The sequence below is a fragment of the Sinocyclocheilus anshuiensis genome, unplaced genomic scaffold (assembly GCF_001515605.1).
Source record: "Sinocyclocheilus anshuiensis isolate Anshui unplaced genomic scaffold, SAMN03320099.WGS_v1.1 scaffold1263, whole genome shotgun sequence".
NCBI lineage: Eukaryota > Metazoa > Chordata > Actinopteri > Cypriniformes > Cyprinidae > Sinocyclocheilus > Sinocyclocheilus anshuiensis.
Window position 1 is genome coordinate 9,661 of NW_015540901.1, and position 14,194 is coordinate 23,854.

Genomic DNA, 14,194 nt, shown 5'->3' on the forward strand with positions numbered 1-14,194 from the left:
TATATGTGTGTGGTTTAAGAATGTTTTGATATTTATGCATTTGCACTGTATGGTCTGAAAACTGAATTGAAGCGTTACATGAACCAACAATATTTGCATAATGTCGAGTTTAAAATACAAGTTGATTAGAAGATAAGGATACTTTTTCTCTTGTACTTGAGAGATGAATTTAATCAGACCATTCGAACAGGGCTATTATAATTAAATAAAACCTTAAAAAATGTCATTACTTTTTTTTTTTCTTTTTTCATTTTTATTTACTTTTACATTTATTACTGAAATAACTAAAACTAGAATAAACAAAAAAGAATAATAAACTATACAGGCATTCAATAAAAACAATGAAGTTACCAAGACTAAGATTTCTAAGCCTTACACACTCTTATAATTGTCACATTTTTTCGTTACTTCAATTTTTCAAGCATTTTTCTCTGCCCTGACCACAAATCCGACTCCTTACAGACAAACAGGCCGAACTTAAGGACAAGTTTAAGTACACCGAAAAGTACATGAACTGGCATGATGCTCAAACGCACTGCAGATCACATGAAATAGACCTGGCCACCGTTACAAACGACACAGAAAACGCGTTCCTCGCAAACGTGCTTGATTCAGAGAACGACCGGAATGCCTGGATCGGCCTGTCCAAGAGGCAGGGGCTATGGCAGTGGCAGTGGTCAGATAACAGCAGTGTATCGTCGTCTGTGCAATGGGAGTCCGGGCAGCCTGATAATGTGAATGGCACTGAAGATTGTGTGAGTGCTGATACTGATGGACTGATGGCTGACGACACCTGCTTGACTGTACTGCCTTTCTACTGCCGAGAAAACACGAAAATACAGCGTGTGAGATTCGCAGTGAAATCAGACGGATCTCTGGATGAATCTGCAGTGATGGAGGCCATAGAGAAGAAGGTGAGATGATGCTGCATCATTAATATACTGTTTAAGGGCTGTCACGATTCCTCGATTATATTCGAGTACTCCATTATAAAAAAATCCTCGATTGCATTATCAATATAATATCTTAATACGCTAACTGTTCATTGCGACTTCAAAATAAAAGTTTAAACCCTCGCTCTGAGCTTGCATGTTTTGAAATCCACATTCAAGAAATTACAGTGGCTGCAGCATTTCTGTCATAAAGAAGTGGCCAAATATGAAAGATTAAGTGGACATTTGAATTAAATGTTTAATAAATATTAAAGGGTTAGATTGTGCTGTAAAGTGTAAAAACAATCGTCAGGCGTGTGCGCCCTCTGCAGGCATTTGATGTAATATATAATATACATAAGATAAGATCATATATATATATATATATATATATATATATATATATTTATTTTTATTTTTTTTAAGTCTATTGTTCACTTTGGTCTATTTTTATTACCACAAAAAAAAAAAAATCAGATTACTCGATTAATAGCCAGAATAATCAACCGATTACTCGATTACCAACATAATCATTAGTGACAGCCCTAATACTATTATAGTATTTAGGAACATTTTGAGTCAGTTCTTATTTGTATATTTTCAGTTTTCATTTAAATTTTAGTCACAAAACAAAATTAAAGGTAAAAAAATCACTTAATTTTGATACATTTGCTGCTTATCGCATAAGATAAGATCATATATATATATATATATATATATTTTGTTATTTATTTATTTTTATTTTTTTTAAGTCTATTGTTCACTTTGGTCTATTTTTATTACCACAAAAAAAAAAAAATCAGATTACTCGATTAATAGCCAGAATAATCAACCGATTACTCGATTACCAACATAATCATTAGTGACAGCCCTAATACTATTATAGTATTTAGGAACATTTTGAGTCAGTTCTTATTTGTATATTTTCAGTTTTCATTTAAATTTTAGTCACAAAACAAAATTAAAGGTAAAAAAATCACTTAATTTTGATACATTTGCTGCTTATCGTGTGTCAATTAAATGTATGTTGCTCTAAGAACGTTTAGATTTTTTTACTGGAAAACAAAACAAAAATACTAATTAAAAAATAATAATAACTGCAGAGTGTTCATTTTATTACAATAATAAAAAAAAAGTTTGTAGTTTTAGTTGACTGATGTCTGAACGGTCGTTCACTAATCACTGATGTGATCTGGTCTCTAGATGAAGCAGATCCTCTCGGGTCAGGACATGAAAATCAGATACAGCATAACATGGAGCGTCCAACCTGACGAGAAGATCTTCCAGCAGCAGAAAACACAAGAAAACACACAAGACACGGCAACAGCATGTGAGGAGCTGGGTCCAATGAAACGCTAGACTCTGATACGTACAATAACTTGTCAAACCGTCTATGAATCTTTAAGGTACAGGAATTTATAATAAAAGAGAGAACATGTTTATCACATTTATTTAATACAGTTAATGCACTGCCACTGTTAATTTGTTGCTTTGTTTACATACTGTGCAAATACTTAAGAATATGAATAAGACCATCCTGGATAAAAGTACAGGACAAATGCATTTCAAATGTTACTTTCTCATTTCACTGTACACTGAAATATATTTAGTGCTGGTTAGAATTGGTTTGAATGTGTAATTCATTTAGAAAAATAACAATAGTCTTCTCTTGGGGTCCTTTAAGTAGTTTAATATTTAGTTCTTTTGAAATATTAATATTTTATAATAATGCAGAAATAATGATTGAGACAGTAATGAATTGGAAATCTACAATGTGTGTTTTTAGAAATGCATAAAACTAAAGGATTGATAAACACATTGTTTTATTATTTTTATCCTGAACCTGCTCCTGTGTTTAGAGAATCATATTTTATGCTTCATATTTAGGGAATAATAAAGGCGTTTTAGTAACTGATAAATGGGTTGCACATGATTTATTTCAGTTTGGCAGTTTGGTTTATAACGAAATCTTTAAGATATCTGGTAAAATTTAGCACAACAATATTTTATTGATTGGCAAAAATATAATCTGCAATAAACAATTTTGCACTTATTTAGAAATGTAAAAATTATATTTATACATTCATTTTAGAGAGCAACTATACATTTGCATTGTGTCTTACTTTCTTTTATATTCATTTATTCTTCATTCATTTATTATGACATTATCATTTAATCATTCACTGTAAAAAAAATATGCTGCAATTAGTTATAACAACTTAAAATTTGTTGAGATAACTTAAATATCCAAAGTTAACTGAACTTATTATTTTAAGTCAAAAACAAACGATTAAAAAAAAAATTGCTCCTAACATTAAAGTTTTTAAATATACTTTTATATTTCAATAATTTCACATTCAATCTTCAAATTAATTTAGAAACAACATAAAGACAATATATTTTTAATATTTGATTGTTATGACTGAAGGCGAGTCTCATTGATACCAATAATACTGATGGCTCTGTGAAATTGTTTTTTTTTCCTAATATTTAACCATTGACTAGCCATTCAACATTACAGTATAACTGAAAGCTGTCAATCTGAACAATTATTAGACTTTAAAATATAACAACTTCTAATTTAATTGAACTTAAAGCCATTTTCACATAAACCCATTATAATAAATGTCATATTTAGCTACATGTGGCCTTCAGCAAGTAGGAAATATACAGAAACAGAATAAAGTGACCAAACACTAAATTCTAAGTTAAATATAGATTAATCCTTAAAGCTACAGAAGTGAATAATTTCCTCTCTTTTCTTTAGTTCTTTGATGAACAGCATCACAGCAGCTGGTTATCAGGTTATTTTGGCTGCTGAACATGACGCGGATCTCACACGCTTCGTAGTTTCTCATAGCTCTTTACCTTTTCTGACCCACTGCAGCTCTTAAAGTCTCTGTAATGAGCTGAGGAGTTGAATCAGGTGTTAGATGAGGGAGACAGTGCTGCTGCTCCACGATAGATCTGAAAACCACTGCATTTCAGAGACATGATCTTAAATCTGACTCGTATAACAAATACTTGCACAGTTTTAAAGCAGCTTTAATCGGCTTTTTGGTAACTTCATGACTTAACTGACGACATAACTACATTACATGATCGTAGTTTCTTTCGCGCTTTAATATGCAATGATAAACAGCGTGCTTCTCCGCATTTGTGCGTGCAACTAAAGAAAATTTGCTACGATCACAGCATACCGGCTGACAGGACAGGAAAACTGTTTTTTACTGACATATGGCCTGGCAACGTCTCATCTGACCGCAGTTCACTGTAGTTCTGCTGAAGCTCCTCGTCGCTAGTTTGACTCTCGCCAGCGCTGAGGTGAAGTTGGAGAGTGCATCTGAAAGTCTCCCGTTTTATGTGATTGTAAAGATGTTCTGCATCTAAATCAACGCAATTCTTGTCAAGAAAAAACAGACAGAAGCAGTTGTGAGTGGGGTGGCCAATACTAGCTCCGCCCCTGCGTTAATTGAGTTAAATATTTTTAACACGTTAAACTGAAAAAATTAATTGCATGCGTTAACGCACTAATTTTGACAGTGCTAGTTGAAACACATTATTATTGTAACACTGAATTTTAAGTTGTGATAACTAATCGCAGCAATAGTTTTTTTTACAGTGTACAATCATTTTAACTATATACTCATTTTATTGATTTATTTATTGATGAGTCATTTATATAATGTTATATTATTTTTGCATTGTCGTTTAGTCTTATAATTGTGTAGTTTCAAGGGATATTTGTTTATTTGATATGTGTGAGATAAGAGAACATCTCCATTTCAAGGACAGTGTTGTGAAGCAGTCATTTTCCATTGCTGTGGTTTGTGGTATAATAACACTTGTTGGATTTGTGCTGGTCAGATGAAGTCTGAGCATTGAAACATACGCAACTAAGATTATTCAATAAAGTCATTTAAGATTATTCAATAAACTCATCACTCAATAAGCTCATTTTATTTATCATCATCATCACTTCGTCTCCTGCTTCAGCTCTTCTTCGGCTTTCTCAGTCAACTTCTTGGCTGACAGAAGACTGTTAATACAGTTTTGAAAATACAGGTTTTCATCCGAAACATCTATTCACAAATTCACAGTAACAAATTTACATCAAGTATTATTGTGAAAGTGAAGCCTTAATCAAACCACATCCGGCATGAGATCCGCTAGTTCAGCTGCAAAACAGATGGGTTTATCCGGTTCATTTAGTGCGATTAACCTCCATAAAGCTGCTAAATCACATGGTTTTTAATGTCTCGCTTGTGTGCCAGTGGTGATTCATCTGCAGGTTTACATCAACCAAATGAGTTCACTTGGCTTGTCATGCTCATCCATCTGTGAATCTGATCAGAGATGATTTCCATGTCTTTCATGTCTTTTTAATGGGCTTCAGATCAAGGAGATCCATCAAAGTCATCAGGTAATGAGAGTCTTTGCATGCTTTGCATGATATTACAGATTTATGTGATTCAAACCCAAGAATAAATAACCACTTGCAGTTACTTCATTTCAACTCTGAAATGGCCTACCAAAATTACTCCAAGAGCACAGCGGGCAAATATTCTGTGGACTAATGAGACAAAAGTTGAACTTTTTGGAAGGTGTGTGTCCCGTTACATCTGGCGTAAAACCAACACAGCATTTCATTAAAAGAACATCATCTCAACAGTCAAACATGGTGGTGGTAGTGTGATGGTCTGGGGCTGCTTTGCAGCTTCAGGATCTGGATGACTTGCCATTATTGATGGAAGCATGAATGTCCGGCCGTCAGTTTGTGAGCTCAAGCTCAAGCGCACTTGGGTTATGCAGCAGGACAATGATCCCAAACACACCAGCAAGTCCACCTCTGAATGCCTCAAGAAAACTAAATTAAGGTTTTGGAGTGGCCAAGTCAAAGTCTGGACTTAAATCCAATTGAGATGCTGTGGCATGACCTTAAACCGTCCTTTCATGCTTGAAAACCCTCCAATGTGGCTGAATTGAAACAATTCTGCAAAAAAGAGTGGGCCAAAATTCCTCCACAGTGATGTGAAAGATTCATTGCCAGTTATCGCTAACGCTTGATTGCAGTTGTTGCTGCAAAGGGTGGCACAACCAGTTATTAGATTTAGGTGGCAATTACTTTTTCACGTAATGCCAGGCAGGTTTGGACAGCTTTTTTCCCTTAATAAAATATATAATCATTTAAAAACTGCATTTTGTATTTACTTGCATTATCTTTGTGTAATATTACAATTTGTTTGATGATCTGAATCTTTTAAGTGTGACAAATATGCAAAATCTCCATTTCAAGGACAGTGTTGTGAAGCAGTCATTTTCCATTGCTGTGGTTTGTGGTATAATAACACTTGTTGGATTTGTGCTGGTCAGATGAAGTCTGAGCATTGAAACATACGCAACTAAGATTATTCAATAAAGTCATTTAAGATTATTCAATAAACTCATCACTCAATAAGCTCATTTTATTTATCATCATCATCATCACTTCGTCTCCTGCTTCAGCTCTTCTTCGGCTTTCTCAGTCAACTTCTTGGCTGACAGAAGACTGTTAATACAGTTTTGAAAATACAGGTTTTCATCCGAAACATCTATTCACAAATTCACAGTAACAAATTTACATCAAGTATTATTGTGAAAGTGAAGCCTTAATCAAACCACATCCGGCATGAGATCCGCTAGTTCAGCTGCAAAACAGATGGGTTTATCCGGTTCATTTAGTGCGATTAACCTCCATAAAGCTGCTAAATCACATGGTTTTTAATGTCTCGCTTGTGTGCCAGTGGTGATTCATCTGCAGGTTTACATCAACCAAATGAGTTCACTTGGCTTGTCATGCTCATCCATCTGTGAATCTGATCAGAGATGATTTCCATGTCTTTTGCTTTTGCCTAATGGGCTTCAGATCAAGGAGATCCATCAAAGTCATCAGGTAATGAGAGTCTTTGCATGAAGGCTGGGTTATTACAGATTTATGTGATTCAAACCCAAGAATAAATAACCACTTGCAGTTACTTCATTTCAACTCTGAAATGGCCTACCAAAATTACTCCAAGAGCACAGCGGGCAAATATTCTGTGGACTAATGAGACAAAAGTTGAACTTTTTGGAATGTGTGTGTCCCGTTACATCGGGCGTAAAACCAACACAGCATTTCATAAAAAGAACATCATACCAACAGTCAAACATGGTGGTGGTAGTGTGATGGTCTGGGGCTGCTTTGCAGCTTCAGGATCTGGATGACTTGCCATTATTGATGGAAGCATGAATGTCCGGCCGTCAGTTTGTGAGCTCAAGCTCAAGCGCACTTGGGTTATGTAGCAGGACAATGATCCCAAACACACCAGCAAGTCCACCTCTGAATGCCTCAAGAAAACTAAATTAAGGTTTTGGAGTGGCCAAGTCAAAGTCTGGACTTAAATCCAATTGAGATGCTGTGGCATGACCTTAAACAGTCCATTCATACTCGCAAACCCTCCAATGTGGCTGAATTAAAACAATTCTGCAAAGAAGAGTGGGCCAGAGTTCCTCCACAGCGATGTGAAAGACCCATTGCCAGTTATCGCAAACGCTTGATTGCAGTTGTTGCTGCAAAGCGTGGCACAACCAGTTATTAGATTTAGGGGGCACTTACTTTTTCACATATGGCCAGGCAGGTTTGGACAGATTTTTTCCCTTAATAAATGAAATAATAATTTAAAAACTGCATTTTGTATTTACTCGGGTTATCTTTGTGTAATATTATAATTTGTTTGATGATCTGAATCATTTAAGCGTGACAAATATGCAAAAAACAAAAAAAACAAAAGGGGCAAATATTTTTCACAGCACTGTATGTATTATACTGAAATCAATAACACTGCAACACTACTTCACAACTTCAACTACAAATACACAAATCATGAACACTAAAAAAATTGTAATTTTCACTCAGAAATTGCAAAATTTCACAAATAACAAATGTTAGGCAACACTGAATTAAACATGAAATTTTGAAGTAGAAAGACTGAAACAATGGTTCCCTTTCAGTCAGTCACGCTCGACAGTACATCAACACTGACGTTTGGGGTCTCACCTGAGAGCCCCAATCACCTCTCAGTGGTACAAAAAAGGCAAGTGAAAAAGCCGCCAAGAGCATCGGGCTGGAGTGAAATCCTTGGCCCTGTCCCAGGTGCTCTTGACTGGATGACTGGTTTTTGCTTCTGGATCACAGCACTCTGGTGGTTCAGGTGCGCCATCTCTGGCTGAACCTTGCAAGAGATGTGCGATGCAGACAGCGTGCACTTTCTCATCACCCATCTCCCAAGTTGGCCTTTTTTGGCGACACTGTTGAGGACTGAAAACAGACAGAGGCCATCAAACACACCCTGCCCTGGCATGTGACCACCACCGCCACCAATACAACTGGTCGTGGATGTACCAATATTGGAAATTAAGAAAAAATGGCTTTAGATCTCTTTAATATTAATAAAAAGGAACAGCGGCTGCGACCCTCCTCGCTGCGAGTACTGTTCTTTCGATCCCTGTCTTGGTACAAAAGACTATCCGGCTCACAACGGGCCCTGGGTATGTGAGATGCCAGTTTTTACTTGGCGTGCATAATCTTGCCAACATCTGCCTCCCCAACATTCGTGATGCAGTTCAGTGTTTGTGGCACTTTCCATAGGGACCCCATTCATCATTATGTCAACATATACTGACAAACAGGTCACAGTTTATTATTCTCTGTATGTTTGCAATGCATACTCACTGCCTGCTGGTTTTAGTTTTTATTATTATTAGTTGTTTAATTATTTTACTTCATCTGACTTTTTTAACCTACTATGTATTTTATTTATTCATATCTAAGTTGCTTATTATAATAATAATAATACAAATTATTTTTGTAATCACTCAGTTACAAACACCAGCATACTGTGTATGAATAATAGCCTGAATTATTATCTCAATTAGTTCTCTTTGGTTTATATGAAAATGACAAATAATTCAGCAAGTAAATCATGGTGCTGCCGTCTAGTGCTCAAAATCATGAAGCACACATATGAGCTCTACAGTATTTGGTACTGCATTTGAATTTGTATTTATTTATTTTTTACAGTGCATTCTGTTAAAGCTAATTCATAACTATATGCAGAAGTGGAACATACGCACTAAAGTAAAATAAATGAAAATAGAGGAGAAATTTCACAACAGCTTCTGTTAAATAATGACATATGTTATATACTGTAATTAAAAGAACAATAATTTGCCTAACTGATCAACTGTATTTACAATTTACAATCAGACACCAAACAGAAAAAGCAAAAATGGATGACGTGGATGGTCACACAGGTATAAACAACAAAATCACATTCTTAGTCCGCAGTTTTATCTTGTTTTACAGTAGATCCTTCAAACAACATGCATTGACCACTGAAGCACTGCACGAGATATGAAGAGTCGTTTACAGGGAATATATCTAAATTCAGTTTATCATTTGTGTCCCTGGAGCACAAAAGCAGTCTTAAGTCGCTGGGGTATATTTGTAGCAATAGCCAACAATACATTGTATGGGTCAAAATTATAGATTTTTCTTTTATGCCAAAAATCATTAGGATATTAAGTAAAGATCATGTTCCATGAAGATATTTTGTAAATTTCCTACTGTATATATTAAAATAATTATTAAGACAGATGTGGTGTGCACACTGCTTTTCATTTTTCACAAAATTCTCACGTGCCAAGAACACATTTATTCACTTCAGAAGACTAAAGATTATTCAGAAACATTCAAGTGCAGTGTTTGCTTACTATTAATTAACATAAACTAGTATATATTATTATATCATAAATAACAGCAGAAATCATGTTTGTGATGGTGACTGGCCAAAAATGAAAAATGCAAGAGAATTATTTGCAAGAGCTGTTTTCATAAAGTTTGCATGTGTTAGAGATAAACATTCAAATATAAAATAATAAATATGACACTTTTTGAGAATGCCAACGTGTACAAACAGAATTGTGATTTGAAATGGTCCAGTTAGTTTAAGGAAACCAGCTGGTTGAAATGAGGGGTGAACACTGATGGTAAAGGTGAGATGAGGACAGCTGATGCTTTGCATGCAGTTAAAGAGAATATTAAAGCTCAGGAAAACTAATGAAACCACGAGAGGAGAAAAGAAGAGGAGAAGATCACTCAGGTCTGTGCTTTTTTCCATTTGCACCTCATTTTAACACTCCTGTTGTGTTCAAAAACTGGGGTCAAATCGAGTCAAATTGGTTTCCATTCAATTTGCACTATGAAAAACACCAAAAGATTCAAGTAAGAACAGAAAACCTCATGTGTAGCTTGTCAGAGTACAAAATATAAAACGGGGGGGTTTGACTAAAAACAACTTGACAGAATTTGTTACTGTGAAATTCAATTAGATTTAGTTAGATTTAATTAGATTAGAAACAGTGAGTTTTCCTTGATTCAGAAGGTGAATCCTAATTTTCCACTTTAGTGTTTTTCAGAGTGTTGATTTTTGTCAAACTGCATGAAAACCAATGAGGGTCAATGGGGTCCAACACAACAAAATCTTTGTACATCCTTCCCAAAACACATCTGTGTGTTGAAACTTTGCATGCACATTCATGACCCTAAATGAGAAATATTCACCAAATTTCAAGAATAAATAAATAGTTGAACCAGTATTTCGAGCAGTTTGAAAAATCAAGGGACCTGAATCAGGTAAAAAAATTCCAAAGCATTAATAATCAATAATGCATTTATGGTCATATTGAGAAACCGTAACCTTGTTGTTGCAGAATCCTGATGCACTGGAGATAATGGAGCACAAGCTATTTACACTCCTTGTTCTATTTGGTAGGTTCCCTTCAGTGCGTGTGTGTTTACTGTACATGTCCGGTATTTGACAGAGAGTGTGTGTGTTTTATGCTTTATTGAGTACTACTGGATGTCTTTTCTAGGTTTTTCCGCCTCACCGGTCCATCAGCAGTCTATGAAAGTGTACTACTTTGTGTCAGAGTTAAAAACGTTCTCCGAAGCCCAGCTGTACTGCAGAGCGATGTACACGGACCTGGCGACTCTTGAAAACACGGACGATCTGGACAGACTTCAGGCCGATCAGGTCACATCCACAGGCGCATGGATCGGCCTGACGGAAACGGGATGGTTTTACTGGCACTGGGCTCTGGCAGACAGACGCTTTTATAAGGATGGAGAGAAAAAATACAGAAACTGGGCAGAGTTCGAGCCAGACGATGGAATGAATCAAGACTGCGTCATCATGGCTTACAAAGGACAGTTTCAAAACATCAACTGCCTCGATCTCTTCAATTTCATTTGCTTTGACGGTGAGTTAAAGTAGGAGATATTGAAAAATTACATCACAATTTTTCTTATGACAATGTCGATTTTTAAGACTATTTTTCAAGTTACTGAGCAGGACAGCCAAAATAATTACCCTATTTTAAAATAACAAAAACTAAAGCTATTAAAATTGGTTTTGAATTGAATTAATGCTGGCATAATAATAATAAAAAAACATATCAGATGATAAAAAAAGTAAACAGCTTAAATGCAAATTAGAAATGTTGACTTGGTAAGTACACAAATTACTAAAACTGGAACAAAAATCAAATTAAAGCTACACAGAAATATTGTTAAAAAAAAACTAAAACTAATAAAAAAGACTAAAGTGCATGGCAAAATTACTAAAACTTAATAAAATGAAAACTGCAAACATAAATATAAAAGCTAATTCTAAAATTCTAAAACATTCATAAATTCATGAATCATGATCAATTAAAACCCTAAAAAATATTTGCATTAGTTGAAATAAAATGAACATTAACTGAAAAACTTATTGCAGCTAGTTGTTAAGGCAACAAAGTTGAAGTACAAAAATACACTAAATAAAACTAAACAAAAATTTCAAAACTACATAGATATATAAAAAAAAAAATACGGATTACAAAAATAGACACAAATCTGAACTAAAATGAAAACAGAAAATATTAAAAAATCAAATTCAAGATATTAAAACTATCATCTATAATATCAATAAGACTAAAATAACACTGATTTAACTTATATAATGTTTTCTTATTTTTATTACTCATTTAAGTACAGTTTTGAGTTATTGTAGTGGTTCAATTTAAACTAAAAATAAAATGAGGAATGTTGCCTTGGCAACCAGCTGAAATCAAACAAGTTATTTATATTTTATTTAATTTAAGTTAAAGTGTATTTTCTAAGGTAAGCATGTTTTATGGTTTTAGTTTTAGTTAACTGTAATAAGTGCTGCAGTATTTGCTGAGCTGCATCGTTTGCTCCTGTAGCGAACAGCAGTGAGCCAGCGATACGTCTACATCAACTTTCTCTACACATGGAGGCAAGCTCAGCGTTACTGCAGACAGTTTCACACCGATCTGGTCAGCGTGAGGAACCAGGACGAGAACAACCAGCTCATGGATCTGATTCCCACGATGGAATTCGCATACATCGGCCTGTTCAAAGACGATTTCGCCTGGTCCGACGGCAGCATGTCGTCCTTCAGAAACTGGGATCTGCTTCAGCCAGATTTTCTCGGAGAATGCGTCGCGTTGACGGAGAACAAATTCTGGAAAAAAGAGCTCTGTGGAAAACTGAAGCCATTTTTCTGCTATAGCAGTGAGTGTTTCGTCATTTACACATGCAAAGTGTGCCAAACTGACACTAATTATTATTATTAGTTTGTTTTATGTTGTTGTAAATTATAGTAAAGTACCATGTCATAACTGTCTTAATTTGATCAATGATCACAATCAATAATTTAGTGCAGGACTTTACTTTGAAATTATTTTCACTCAAAAAGTGATTTCACAAATAATTACAAAGAAACAGCAAATAGCATGTTATTAAACATGAAATTGACTTGAAATAGTATTTTCTTGTATAACTTACTCCAGCAATCTTTATTTGCCACTTTGAATAATCGCTTTTCCAAATTGAATCCAAAACTATTTGATTTTATCCTGCAAGTAGTTTTAATGATTAAACATCTTATATTTTTATCCAGTTTTTATCTTAATTTTTAGAATCTGTTCAGTCGATACTAAATGCTGTAATGTTTTGTTGTTCGGAGTGAAAACTTGTCATGTTTTGTTGATTCAGGCGCAGGAGTCATGAAGAGACAGATCCTGAGACTGGAGGTGAAATCTGCTCTGAATGTCAATGATCCGGTTAGGAAGACGGCTATATTAGCGGAGGTGAGATGCTTTAGTTCCCTCATAACACAAACCAGCACAAGTTCAAACCTAGCCTAATTACAGTGTAAAATGCACAACTAGTTCGCTACTAAATATTTGACCACTGCACCATTAAACCTGAGTTGAAACGCAATCCTAAACCACTGGCTGTAAATACTGTTAGGACCGTCAACCTCACTAAGATAATACAGTTGTCAGACTCTGGTCCGTGTTTTGTGTGTGTTTTGCTCCTCATGTGCCTTTCTGCGTTTCCTTATTTGGTCATCTTCCTGTCCTTGTTTAGTTTAATTATGATTCCGTTCAGCTGTGTTCTATTAATTACCCTTGTATTTAAGTTCCTGCCTGTTCAGTTTCCCTGTGTTTCCTGCTGTCTCCTGTGTTTATGTACCCTGCGTTCCATGGATCAAAGACTGTTTTGTATATTCCTCGTCTCCTCGCTCCTTAGTTATGGTTTTCCTCGTGTGTGTGTCATGACAGAAGACCAGACCAAGACAGTAAGCGGCGCCCCTTCTCCCGTGTTTTTTTTTCCGTTTTTTGTCATCTTTTGTTTTCCCTTTTCTTCTCTCCGCGGTATGAGGACCGCTCCGCTGTCAAGCACGCCGGCCGCGCCGTTGTCATGCCCGCCGGCCACGCCGAAGACAAGCCCGCTGGCCGCTCAGAAGTCAAGTTCGCCGGCCATGCCGTTGTCATACCCGCCCCCCAAGCCCGCCGACCGCTCCCGACTCAAAACTGCCGGCCGCCCCAGAGCTCGCTCCAGTGTCCGCTCCAGCCCCAGAGCTCGCTCCAGTGTTGGCTCCAGCCCCAGAGCTCGCTCCTGTTCCCGAGTATAGCCCACGGAGGGCTCCAGATCCCCAGTTAAGCCCAGAGAGGGCTCCAGATCCCCAGTTAAGCCCAGGGAGGGCTCCAGTCCCCTGTCATGGCCCACGGAGGGCCTCGGAACCCGTAAGCGTCCCCAAGTATTTTTTAGGGGGGGTGGGGGGTTAGGGGTGTAGTAGGGCTCCATCCGTAGAGGCCGAGGCGGGGGCTGG

At 36.2% G+C, this 14,194-nt stretch overlaps 1 protein-coding gene across 2 annotated transcripts in view; it reads left to right on the forward strand.

Moving 5' to 3' along the window:
- The window catches only part of LOC107689040 (macrophage mannose receptor 1), a 3,927-nt gene extending 1,267 nt beyond the window's left edge, over window positions 1-2,660 (forward strand). For both annotated transcript variants that reach the window (XM_016486909.1, XM_016486910.1), the window contains exons 4-5: window positions 463-914; window positions 2,136-2,660. In XM_016486909.1, the coding sequence (XP_016342395.1) occupies window positions 463-914; window positions 2,136-2,291 (608 nt within the window). In that variant the 3' untranslated portion in view covers window positions 2,292-2,660. The remainder of the gene's footprint in view (window positions 1-462; window positions 915-2,135) is intronic.
- The last annotated feature ends 11,534 nt before the right edge of the window (window positions 2,661-14,194 follow it).